The sequence below is a fragment of the Arachis ipaensis genome, chromosome B1 (assembly GCF_059453495.1).
Source record: "Arachis ipaensis isolate K30076 ecotype BB chromosome B1, ASM5945349v1, whole genome shotgun sequence".
In the NCBI taxonomy this organism is placed as follows: Eukaryota; Viridiplantae; Streptophyta; class Magnoliopsida; order Fabales; family Fabaceae; genus Arachis; species Arachis ipaensis.
In genome coordinates this window covers 43,788,371-43,801,830 of record NC_142436.1, presented here as the reverse complement: position 1 = coordinate 43,801,830, position 13,460 = coordinate 43,788,371, and the positions used below count along the sequence as shown (strand labels likewise).

At 38.0% G+C, this 13,460-nt stretch overlaps 2 protein-coding genes across 2 annotated transcripts; both read left to right on the top strand.

Annotated features, from left to right (window-relative positions):
- Positions 1 to 9,539: 9,539 nt before the first annotated feature.
- LOC107629444 (ABC transporter F family member 1-like) lies at positions 9,540 to 11,209 on the top strand. The gene is given in 6 exon segments (XM_088502713.1): positions 9,540 to 9,642; positions 9,741 to 9,810; positions 10,402 to 10,446; positions 10,543 to 10,753; positions 10,847 to 11,081; positions 11,199 to 11,209. Coding segments are annotated over 6 exon segments (675 nt in total).
- Positions 11,210 to 11,622: 413 nt separating this feature from the next.
- LOC107629401 (uncharacterized) lies at positions 11,623 to 13,460 on the top strand. Its single transcript, XM_016332189.3, has 5 exons — positions 11,623 to 11,700; positions 12,055 to 12,119; positions 12,482 to 12,591; positions 13,087 to 13,229; positions 13,371 to 13,460. Exons 1-5 carry the CDS (start codon positions 11,623 to 11,625, stop codon positions 13,458 to 13,460), a joined length of 486 nt encoding a protein of 161 aa, XP_016187675.1.

Here is a 13,460-nt window from a genome sequence, read left to right as displayed (position 1 = left end):
TGACATGCTTTCAGAATGGAGCATCCTGTGTATATTCTATGATGGTCTGTCTGAATTGTCTAAGCTGTCATTGGATCACTCTGCTGGTAGATCTCTTCATCTGAAGAAGACGCCTGCAGAAGCCCAGGAACTCATTGAAATAGTTACAAATAACCAATTCATGTACACTTCCGAAAGAAATCCTGTGAATAGTGGGACAACTCAGAAGAAATGAGTTCTTGAGATTGATACTCTGAATGCAATATTGGCTCAGAATAAAATATTGACTCACCAAGTCAATATGATTTCTCAGAATCTGACTGGAATGCAAGCTGCATCCGGCAGTGCTAAAGTGGCTGAAAGATGCAGAAGATTGATGGTTTAGAGGTTATAAAAAACTCTCGTTGTGAGTATAGTTACTAAACCAAGCAATCAACCTTTCTTACAAACGTGTTGGTTGTCACAAGTAACAAACCCCTTTTTAAAATTGATAACCGAGTATTTAAACCTCGGGTCGTCTTCTCAAGGAATTGCAAGGAAGTATGTTCTTATTATTGGTTATGAAGATTGTAAATTGGGGGGTTTGGAAGTAAGGTGGGAGTATGTTATATGACAAGTAAAATAAAATAATAATAATAAAATCTCTTGGCAAGGTATAAGAAATTGGAAGTCCAGACTTAGTTATCCTTATCAATAACAATGGAAGTTGAATCTTAATTCCACTTAGTTAACCTTTACTAAAGCATAGGAAGATCAAGGGACAAATCGGTTTGATCTTCGAATCCTATTTATTTCCTAAGAAAAGATTGGGACTATTGAAGTTCAAGCCAATTGGCAAGATAACAATTATGCTATTGAGTTGGATAACTCCTGAGTTACTGATTCCTTAACCAAGACCAAAAGAGGAAAAGTAAATTTGCTGGAATAAAAATGCCTTCAGATGGGAAGCAACAGTAACATAAATAAAAGAAAGAAATCTTGAATCTAAAATACCTCGAATTATAATAAATAGAACATTCAAATCTTAATCATGAAAAGTTCATAAGCCAATTGGGCAACATAAATCAAATGCAAATAAAAGTATCAAAATAAAAGAGAAACATAAATTAAAGGAACATTGAACCTGGGATTTAGAGGCACTCCTAAAACTAAGAGAAATCCTAAATCCTAATCCTAAGAGAGAGGAGAGAACCTCTCTCTCTAAAAACTACATCTACTCCTAAAATTGTGAATATGAGAGCCTCCTCATGAATGGATGCAGTCCCACACTTTATAACCTCTGGTCTATGCTGTCTGTACTTGGATCTGGGCCAAAAAGGGCTTCAGAATTCACTGGGGGCATATTCTGTAAATTCTGGTGCGTGGCCTCTGTCACGCGTCCGCGTGGGTCACGCGGTCGCATCATTCGGAGCTTTTCCTTGCCACGCGGTCGCGTCAGTCATGCGACCGCGTCATGTGTATTCTGCTTAAGGTGCGCGGTCGCGTCAGTCATACGGCCGCGTCGCTGCTGATTCATGCTTGGCACGCGATCGCGTCATGATGAGCGGATAATTTATACACTTTTTGGCATTGTTTTTAGTATGTTTTTAGTAGAATCTAGTTACTTTTAGTGATGTTTTCATTAGTTTTTATGTTAAATTCACATTTCTGGACTTTACTATGAGTTTGTGTGTTTTTCTGTGATTTCAGGTATTCTCTGGCTGAAATTGAGGGACTTGAGCAAAAATCAGATTCAGAGGTTGAAGAAGGACTGCTGATGCTGTTGGATTCTGACCTCCCTGCACTCAAAGTGGATTTTCTGGAGCTACAGAACTCGAAATGGCGCGCTTATAATTGCGTTGGAAAGTAGACATCCAGGGATTTCCAGCAATGTATAATAGTTCATATTTTGCCCAAGTTTAGATGACGCAAACTGGCGTTCAACGCCAGCTCTCTGCCCAATTCTGGCGTCCAGCGCCAGAAAGAAGTTGCAAAGTGGAGTTCAACGCCCAAACTGGCACCAAAGCTGGCGTTCAACTCCAAGAAGGACCTCTACACGTGCAACACTCAAGCTCAGCCCAAGCACACACCAAGTGGGCCCTGGAAGTGGATTTATGCATCAATTACTTACTTCTGTAAACCCTAGTAGCTAGTTTATTATAGATAGGACTTTTTACTATTGTATTAGACATCTTTTGATCATTTTTAGATCTCTAGACCTCCATGGGAGGCTGGCCATTCGGCCATGCTTACCCTCTATTCACTTATGTATTTTTAACGGTAGAGTTTCTACACTCCATAGATTAAGGTGTGGAGCTCTGCTGTTCCTCAAAGATTAATGCAAAGTACTACTATTTTCTATTCAATTCATCTTATTTCGCTTCTAAGATATTCTTCGCACTTCAACCTGAATGTGATGAACGTGACAATCATCATCATTCCCTATGAACGCGTGCCTGATAACCACTTCTGTTCTACATTAGATTGAATGAGTATCTCTTAGATCTATTAATCGGAATCTTCGTGGTGTAAGCTAGAATGATGGCGGCATTCAAGAGAATCCGGAAAGTCTAAACCTTGTCTGTGGTATTCCGAGTAGGATTCAATGATTGAATGACTGTGATGAGCTTCAAACTCACGATTGCTGGGCGTAGTGACAGACGCAAAAGGATAGTAAATCCTATTCCAGCATGATCGAGAACCGACAGATGAATAACCATGCCGTGACAGGGTGCGTTGACCATTTTCACTGAGAGGATAGGATGTAACCATTGACAAGGGTGATGCCTCCAAACGATTAGCCGTGCCGTGACAGGGCATTTAGATCATTTTCCCGAGAGAAGACCGAAAGTAGCCATTGACAATGGTGATGCATTACATAAAGCCAGCCATGGAAAGGAGTAAGACTGATTGGATGAAGATAGCAGGAAAGCAGAGGTTCAGAGGAACGAAAGCATCTCTATTCGCTTATCTGAAATTCTCACCAGTGATTTACATAAGTATTTCTATCCCTATTTTATTAATTATTTTCGAAAACCCCATTACTATTTTATATCCGCCTGACTGAGATTTACAAGGTGACCATAGCTTGCTTCATACCAACAATCTCCGTGGGATTCGACCCTTACTCACGTAAGGTATTACTTGGATGACCCAATGCACTTGCTGGTTAGTTGTGCGAAGTTGTGAACCATGGTATTGGCATCATGTTTTTGGCGCCATTACCAGGGAAAGAAAGAGCGATGACTTTTACATAATCAAAGTGTAATCACAATTTCTGCGCACCACGTCATCCATGCGATCGCGTGGATACCAGTTTCCTTAAAGCTCCGTTTTGCTTCTTCCTTCCATTCTAGTATGTTTCCTTTTTCATCCTTTAAGTCATTCTGCCTTTAGAAAATCTGAAACTACTCAACACACTAATCACGGCATCGAATGGAAATAAAGGTAATTAAAATAATTAATTTTTAAAGCTTAGAAAACATGTTTTTCATTATATGACATAATGAGGAAGGGAAAGTAAAACTATGCAATTAATGTGAATAAGTAGGTGAAGAGGTGAATAAATCACTCTAATTAAGCACAAAAGAACTCATGAAATATGGGTTTATCAGTGGCCTCCTCTGAAGGAGAAGCTTATGGCCCTGAGAATCCTGCAATGGAAGAGGTGAATTACATGGGAGAATCCTATGGAAACACCTATAATCCTTCATGGAGGAATCATCCTAATTTTTCATGGAAGGATCAGCAGAAGCCTCATCAAGGCTTCAATAATAACAATGGTGGGAGAAATAGGTTTGGCAAGAGCAAGCCTTTTCCATCATCTTCTGAGCAACAGACAGAGAATTCTAAGCTGAGCCTCTCTGACTTAGCAACCATAATCTCTTATCTAAGTAAGACCACTCACAGTTTCATGACTGAAACAAGGTCCTCCATTAGAAATTTGGAGGCACAAGTGGGTCAGCTGAGTAAAGGAGTTACCGAAACTCCTCCCAGTACTCTCCCAAGCAATACAGAAGAGAATCCAAAAAGAGAGTGCAAGGCCATCAATATACCAAACATGGCCGAACCTATAGAGGAGGGAAATGCAGTGATTTCCAGTGAGGAAGACCCCAATGGATGTCCACTGACCCCTAAGGAGTTCCCTATTGAGGAACCAAAGGAATCTGAGGCTTATACAGAGACCATAGAGATTCCACTGAACTTACTGTTGCCATTCATGAGCTCTGATAAGTATTCTTCCTCTAAAAAGGATGAAGATATTAATGAAGAGCAAGTTGCTCAGTATCTAGGAGCAATCATGAAGCTGAATGCCAAGTTATTTGGTAATGAGACTTGGGAGGATGAACCTCCATTGCTCATCAATGAACTAAATACCTTGGTTCAACAGAAATTACCTCAGAAGAAACCGGATCCCAGAAAGTTCTTAATACCTTGCATCATAGGCACCATGACCTTTAAGAAGACTCTGTGTGACCTTGGTTCAAGTATAAACCTCATGCCACTCTCTGCAATGGAGAAACTAGGGATCTTTGAGGTACAAGCTGCAAAAATCTCACTAGAGATGGCATATATTTCAAGGAAACAGGCTTATGGACTTGTAGAGGATGTCTTAGTGAAGGTTGAAGGCTTTTACATCCCTGCTAATTTTATAATCCTAGACACTGGAAAGGATGAGGACGAATCCATCATCCTTGGAAGACCCTTCCTAGCCACAAAAAGAGCTGTGATTGATGTGGACAGAGGAGAGTTAGTCCTTCAATTGAATGAGGACTACCTTGTGTTTCAGGCTCAAGGATCTTCTTCTGTAACCATGGAGAGGAAGCATGAAAATCTTCTCTCAGTACAGAGTCAAACAGATCCCCCACACTCAACTTCTAAGTTTGGTGTTGGGAGGCCATCATCAAGCTCTGAGTCTTTGTGAAGCTCTCTAAGAGCTCACTGTCAAGCTATTGACATTAAAGAAGCGCTTGTTGTGAGGCAACCCAATGTTATTTAATTATATTTATTTATATTCCATTGTCATTTTATGTTTTCTTTTGGTTGATGATCATGTGAAGTCATAAAAACAACTGCAGAATTAAAGCAAAATAAAAAACAGCATCAAAAATAGCACACCCTGGAGGACAGGCTTACTGGCGTTTAAATGCCAGTAAGAATAGCAGAATGGGCGTTTAACGCCCAGGCTAGCAATATTCTGGGCATTAAACGCCAGAATGGGCAGCACTCTGGGCGCTTAATCCCAGAAAAGGGTGTCTGGCGTCTGGCTGGCGTTAAACGCCAGAAATGGCAGACAGACTGGCGTTTAACGCCAGAAAATGGTATCTGGCTGGTGTTTAACGCCAAAAAGGGGCAGCAGATTGGCGTTTAACGCCAGGAAAGGTAGCAGAGCTGGCATTTAAGGCCAGAATTGGCACACTAAGGGCGTTTGAACGCCAGAATGGTGCAGGGAGTAGAATTGCTTGACACCTCAAGATCTGTGGACCCCACAGGATCCCCACCTACCCCACCACTTCTTCTCTCCTCTTCACACCTTTCCATAACACTCTTCCCCAAATACCCTTGACCAATCACCTCAATACCTCCTCCCCAAACACCATTCACCTATCAAATCCTACCATCTTCCCCATATCCTCTTCACCACTCACATCCATCCATCATAAACCCCATCTACCTCACCATTCAAATTCAAACCATTTCCCTCCCAAACCCACCTATTCTCACACGGATTCCCTCTCTCTCCTACCCTATAAATACCCCTCCTCACTACCTCCACTTTCACACATCACAAACACTTCTTCCCCCCTTGGCCGAACCACTCACCTCCCTCCATCTCCTCCATTTCTTCTTCTTCTACTTCTTTCTTTCTTTTTTTGCTCGAGGACGAGAAAACCTTTTAAGTTTGGTGTTGAAAAAGCCCTGCTTTTTTTGTTTTTCTATAACCATCAAGGGTACCTAAGGCCAGAGAAACCTCTAGAAAGAGGAAAGGGAAGGAAATTGCTTCCACCTCCGAGTCATGGGAGATGGAGAGATTCATCTCAAAAGTCCATCAAGACCACTCCTATGAAGTTGTAGCCAAGAAAAAAGTGATTCCCGAAGTCCTTTTCAAGCTCAAAAGGGTGAATATCCAGAGATCCGACGTGAGATTCAAAGAAGAGGTTGGAAAGCTCTCACTAACCCAATCCAACAAGTCAGAATCTTAATGGTTCAAGAGTTCTATGCCAATGCATGGATCACTAAGAACCATGATCAAAGTATGAACCCGAACCCAAAGAATTGGCTCACAATGGTTCGGGGGAATTACTTGGATTTCAGTCCAGAAAATGTGAGGTTAGCATTCAACTTGCCAATGATGCAAGGAGATCCTCACCCTTTCACTAGAAGGGTCAATTTTGATCAAAGGTTGGACCAAGTCCTTAGGGACATTTGTGTGGAAGGATCTCAATGGAAGAGAGACTCAAGAGGCAAGCCGGTTCAATTAAGAAGGCTTGACCTCAAAACCGTGGCTAGGGGATGGTTGGAGTTCATCCAATACTCTATCATTCCTACTAGCAACCGGTCTGAAGTTATAATAGACCGGGCTATCATGATCCATAGTATCATAAATGGAGAGGAAATAGAAGTTCATGAGATCATACCTCTAGAACTCTACAAGGTGGCGAACAAGCCCTCCACTTTGGCAAGGTTAGCCTTCTCTCATCTCATCTGTACCTTATACAATTCAGCTGGAATTGTCATAGAGGAAGACATCCTCATTGAAGGAAACAAGCCCATCACTAAGAAGAAGATGGAGCAAACAAGAGAGCCCACTCATGGACCTCAACAAGAGCATGAGGAAATTCCTCATCAAGAAATTCCTGAGATACCTCAAGGGATGCACTTGCCCCCCAAAACTATTGGGAGCAAATTAACACCTCCTTAGGAGAACTGAGTTCTAACATGGGGCAACTAAGGATGGAGCACCAAGAGCACTCCATTATCCTCAATGAAATCAGAGAGGACCAAAGAGCCATAAGGGAGGAGCAACAAAGGCAAGGAAGAGACATAGAGGAGCTCAAGCACTCCATAAGATCTTCAAGAGGAAGAACTAGCCGCCATCACTAAGGTGGATCCGTTCTTTAATTTCCTTGTTCTTATTTTTTCTATTTTTTGAAAATTATTCTTTATGTCTTGCCTATGTTTTTGTCTTTATTACATGATCATTAGTGTCTAGTGTCTATGTCTTAAAGCTATGAATGTCCTATGAATCATTCACCTTTGTTAAATAAAAAATATTTTTAATTGCAAAAGAACAAGAGGTACATGGATTTCAAATTTTATCTTGAAATTAGCTTAATTATTTTGATGTGGTGGCAATACTTTTTATTTTCTAGATGAATGCTTGAATAGTGCATATTTTTGAATTTGTTGTTTATGAATGTTAAAATTGTTGGCTCTTGAAATAATGAAAAAGGAGAAATGTTATTAATAATCTGAAAAATCATAAAATTGATTCTTGAAGCAAGAAAAATCAGTGAACATAAGAGCTTGCGAAAAAAAAAGAGAAGAATGGGCGAAAAAAAGAAAAAAAAAGAGAAAGAAAAAGAAAAAGCAAGCAGAAAAAGCCAATAGCCCTTTAAACCAAAAGGCAAGGGTAAAAAGGATCCTAGGCTTTGAGCATTAATGGATAGGAGGGCCCAAAGGAATAAAATCCTGACCTAAGCAGATAAATCAAGTTGTCCCTAACCATGTGCTTGTGGCGTGAAGGTGTCAAGTGAAAAGCTTGAGACTGAGCGGTTAAAGTCGTGGTCCAAAGCAAAAAGAGTGTGCTTAAGAGCTCTGGGCACCTCTAACTGGGGACTCTAGCAAAGCTGAGTCACAATCTGAAAAGGTTCACCCAATTATGTGTCTGTGGCATTTATGTATTCGGTGGTAATACTGAAAAATAAAATGCTTAGGGTCACGACCAAGACTCATAAAGTAGCTGTGTTCAAGAATCAACATACTGAACTAAGAGAATCAATAACACTATCTGAATTCTAAGTTCCTATGGATGCCAATCATTCTGAACTTCAAAGGATAAAGTGAGATGCCAAAACTATTCAGAAGCAAAAAGGCTACTAGCCCCGCTCATCTAATTGGAACTAAGTTCATTGATAAGTTTGGAATTTATTGTATTTTCTCTTCTTTTTATCCTATTTTGTTTTTAGTTGCTTGGGGACAAGCAACAATTTAAGTTTGGTGTTGTGATGAGCGGATAATTTATACCTTTTTTGGCATTGTTTTTACATGGTTTTTAGTATGTTTTAGTTACTTTTTACTATATTTTTATTAGTTTTTATGCAAAAATCACATTTCTGGACTTTACTATGAGTTTGTGTGTTTTTCTGTAATTTCAGGTATTTTCTGGCTGAAATTGAGGGACCTGAGCAAACGCTACTACATTTTGAAGATTTAGTAACATTTCTCTTTTAACATTTGTTAAAGTATTAGTAATGGTCATAAAATTCAATATTAAGTAACATTTATTTATAAATGTTGGCAAATATATTAAGTTTTTAAAAAACTTCCTAAAAATGTTACCTATTGTTAATTAAAAGTAACTCCCAATTCCCAAATAAAAATCTAAAGAGTAAATAGAAACCACTCACAACCGTTCTTACTCCTCCTCACACTGGGAAAAACGCTGTAAATCCTATCTCACTCCTCTTGAGACCTCAATCATCTCTTGCTCTGCCTTCAGATTCAAATTCTCGATTTCACTCTCCACTGCGGTAAGCATTTTTTCTCTTCTTTAATTTTTTTCTATTCACAGAGTTCTTCAATTTCTCAATTATTGCTGATTTCGATCCAGATCTAAATTATCGCTGCTCGTTGTTGCTGCCAATGCTTGCCGCATTAGCTATCGTCATTGTCATCATCGATGTGTAGGTGGCCCTCAATTGCTCCTGGCTTTGTAGTCATCGTAGAACCGCCTCCGATCTCGGTCACCGCCCTCAGGCATCGTCTTTGTCACCGCAATCGCAAACGTCGCTGCTGATGATCCGGCGAGAAAAGCGGGTTTGCTGGACTCGTCAACAGATGTTCTGATTTCTCTATTATTTTTGCAATCTGCTACTTTCCTCGGAATTGTTTCTGAGAGTAAGTGATTTTCTGGATTTAGAGTTAAATTTGATTGCAGTTCTGAAATTAGATATTGAAATCCTGCATGATCTGACATTGTTGTTGATTCATGTTGTTGTTGTTCTGGTTGAAATTCAAATTTGAAATTTGAAATCCCTTTCATAGATTATATCTGTGTTGCCATGGCAGTAATGTAAGTAATGCAAGAGTGTAATCCATAAACACTTCAGTTCATTTTATACTTTTTTGCATCAAATTAAGAATCAAGAAACCAACATCATAAACATATAAATGTATTAATTAATTTTTAATTAAGAGAGTACCAGGACAAAGCTTTATTTTATTTTCCAAAAATCTATTTTGATACTTATATCGTCATGATTGTTCTTCTGAAAGCTTAATAGTTGGATAAAAGAATTTTAATGATTTTATAACTAACATGCAGTTTCACAAAGTCTATTGGAGGTGAAGCTTAAGCAATGCAGGTTCATGTTGTTTACTACTTGTCCCGTAATGGTCCTCTAGAGCATCCCCATTACATTGAAATCACCCTTTTCCCCAATGACCCTCTCCGTCTGAAAGGTATTCTATTCAATTAATAAATTATCTTTTTATTATTTTTGTAATTAATTTTTATTGATTGATTGATTTATTTATTACTTTTACTTTGTGAAACGAAGATGTGTTCAAGCGGCTCATAGTGCTGAGAGGCAGTGCTATGCCCTTACAATATTCATGGTCTTGTAAAAGGTAATTAATTAAACTAAAAAAGAAAACCACTTTGTCTTGGCTTCTTCTGTTGCAAAACAAACATAAATATGGGAATTTAAGTTTGTTGAATTTAAGTTTCAAATATTTTTTAAATTGAATTTCAAATTTTTTATGATTGCATATGCCCTCCCACCATCATTTTCCATGCTTCAAAGTTTAATGTGAGTCAATTCTTGAGCATTTATTTCTGATTTCTGATTGCAAGTCTTTTTAATTAGCTATTTGAAACTTTAATTAATGATGCAGATTTTCTTGAGCAAAATATATATACCCAAAAAGAAAAAGTTATCAATTTTGGTAATGCATAATTTCTCTAAAACTTGGTAGATATTCCGAGTTTAGTGTGTCTTACATCTAGCTTATTGTTGCTAGCGTGGGTGCATGTATTTGAGTGCCTAGCCGAGCAGCTGGTCTGTAGCAGGGGCATTCTACCATATTGGCAGGGTCAATAGCTTGGTTCTCCTTTCTGAAGGTAACCAATTACTCACCTATTAAAAATTCTTTGGAGGTAGGTAAAATTGTAATATTGTGCAGTAAAAGGATGTTTCTATATTGTTAAATATTAATTAGAGTTAAACTAATAGTTGATTCTGAATTGGAGTTAAACTATGGAAGGTTTGTTGCCTGCCTTTGCCTGATAGGCTTAGATATTTTACTGTATCTGTAACTGGATTCTTACTAATAGTTGCAAGTACTCTAAATTTCTTTTAGACGCTATGGTTTACTTGGATTAAATGGATGTGGAAAATCTACTTTGCTTACGGCAATAGGTTTCCATGAACTTCTGATTCTTGAGCACATGGATATCTATCACCTTAGCAGGGAAATTGAAGCCACAGATATGTCTGTGTTGGAGGCAGTCATAAACTGCGACGAGGAAAGATTGAAGTTGGAAAAAGAAGCGGAAGCTTTGGCTGCTCATGTTTGTTTTAAGTAGTAAAGCAGCTGACTAGTACCCCATTTGTTATGTTATTTGGATGCGTTGCTAACTTTCTCCAAGTGACTTTAATTTCAGGACGATGGTGGTGGTAAAACTCTTTAACGAATTTATGAATGATTAGAGGCCCTAGATGCAACAACTGCAGAAAAGCATGCTGCTGAAATTTTACATGGTCTCGGTTTCAACAAGGAGATGCAAGCAAAGAAGACACGTGATTTTTCTGGTGGCTGGAGAATGAGAATTGCACTAGCTCGAGCTCTATTTATGAACCCAACCATTCTTCTACTTGATGAACTAACCAATCACCTTGGTATCCTCCCTCTCCTGCAATAATTCCCCATTTGTCTTGAATGGAGAAAATTTTGTCAGATCATCTTGTGTTATACACTAAAATGGTCATGATAATCATCTTTCGTGCATTATGTAGGTTCACATTGAAGTTTCTCTTGATGCTTTATGTATATGTTTTAGTTGTTGCTTTTAAAGGCATATGATCATTAATATATCATTTGCATGTTTCATTATCTAATTCATATTCCTTATGGATTGTCTTGTTATATATGGTCACCTTATGGAAGATTTCTCCTGCGATTAACCAAGTATATATTTTCTCCTACATGGTTTTGTTATGCCAATGTTCATTTCCACAATTTCATGTGTCACACTCTCATTTAGAACTAACTCCTAAACTCAAAACAAATAACTATATGCAAATAATAATGAATAAAATGCAAAAACATGACTTTATGAAAACTCTTGCTGTATGTTAATGCGTGCCTCTTTTACAGATTGACTTGAGGCACATTTTCTGCAAGATGTCTGTGAGGTTTGCCTAGAGAAATTGCCAAACTATGAAGAGAAGATCAAAAGCTTCTTTGAAGAGCATCTTCACACCAACAAGGAGATCCACTATTGTGTTGCTGGAAGTGGTAGGTGCAATTTTCTTTTGTTTTTCATTGTTCTCCATCAATACCTAGTGGTAGGTGAAGAAAGGAGGACTAATCATCTTACCTGCTGGAATTTTTCTGATTGCTAAACTTTTTGTTAGCTGTATTCTTGTACATCTCTTAAGAATTAAGGTGATGATGCTACTTTTCCGTTTCGTGCTTGTTCCAATTTATTTTTTATTTTGTTCCAAAAAATATCTTGCAGAAGAAGAGTAGCATTATTCTAATATGATCATAGGGTGCATTTCAATGTTTTAGACTTGTTTATAATAATAAAGAACAATAAATTCATTTTGTATAACTAAAATTGCACACTTATGTGTTTGAAATGTTTAGGGTCTTAGAGAGAAAGTGGCAACAGCACTTAGTGCTCCATCTGCTACAATACCCCAGCCTGCCCAGTGAGTATTACAGCTTATGATTATGCCATAGTTGTAATTTATGTATGGTATTTTTTTTCAATTAAATAGTCAAATATATATCTTTTGTGTAGAGCACTAAAGAAATCCAAGAAGTAACAATTAGCATTTTCAATAAACTAGAAAGATGGTGAATCTTTGATGGTTCTAAATTCTAGAAGTATACACTCTCATATATTAATTGAATTTGATAATGTAAGTTCAATTTTCCCCTTCATATCTTGGTTACCATTTTTCAACGTTTCTTCTAATTCTCGCTTCTTTGTTGAAAGTTCTGTATTTTTTTCTTTGCTGATCCCCACTCTCACTCACTCTCAGCTCGGCATCTTCATTGTCTTTTTCAGTCTTCTGGTCTCATTCTGCTTTCCCTCACTCCAGTTCAGCCGTTCTAGTCTTGTTCTTCTCTTGGTCGCCCTCACAGTGCGCTACCCGTCACTGGTTGTTGTCAATTCTGGTAAGGTTTGTTCTGCTAGCTTTTTTATCTTGTGATTTTCTGCATTTTCATGTGTAATTTTCTTAATTAATGACATTTGTGGTGTCTTGCTATTTGCTAAGATTTGGTTGTTAAATACTTAAACTGTGCAGTATCTTTAGTAAAATCTGCTAAAAAATGCAAGAACTATGAGAGGAAAAGTAATGTCTTGTTGCAGTTGGAATTAGTTTTCTAATGGCTCTGAAAGTCAAGGTATTGATATTGTTTTCAATTTGTTATTTTGAGTGTGTTCTGTTGAAGAGTTCTTGAAATTTGAGCAATATTGGCAAGGTGTGTGACTTTTCTCTGATAATGGAGAAACTGTCCTTCCAGCTCTGCTATCTATTTATGATGATTACTTTTTTCTTCCTGTGATTTATTTGCAGTGAGGAGAATATATATTTGCTTTGCATGGTTGTGTTTGTTTTTCTCTATATCTTAATAAGTGAATACTTTTCTTGTCTATATCTTAACAAGAACATTCATTAGGACTTCCATCTCTGCTATCAGATCCTAGTGCTAAGACACCAGAAGTGGCATTGGTATACATATTTGGTGAAGCTAGAAGAACCACACCATCAATTCTCTATTTACCACAATTTGATATTTGGTGGGAAACTGTAAGTTCATATTTTAATTATTTGCATATTAAATGGAAATGATCTCCCTGCCTAAAATTTATATTTTGTACACATGTGTTCTCTTATGTTGTGGGGCTGCTTCAATGCTACCTGAGTTTGATTGGTTTCGTAATCCTGCAGGCTCATGAACAACTCAGAGCTGAAGTTGTGCTAGCTGAAGTTGAAGATGTACCACATTTAGTTTTTTCACATCGTTCAGTGTATCTTTGA

Coding starts and splice junctions, on each gene's coding strand:
- LOC107629401 (XM_016332189.3), top strand. CDS start 11,623: ATGAAGAGAAGATCAAAAGCTTCTTTGAAGAGCATCTTCACACCAACA. Junction 12,592..13,086: donor ACTGGTTGTTGTCAATTCTG/GTAAGGTTTGTT, acceptor TATCTTAACAAG/AACATTCATTAGGACTTCCA. Junction 13,230..13,370: donor TTGATATTTGGTGGGAAACT/GTAAGTTCATAT, acceptor GTAATCCTGCAG/GCTCATGAACAACTCAGAGC.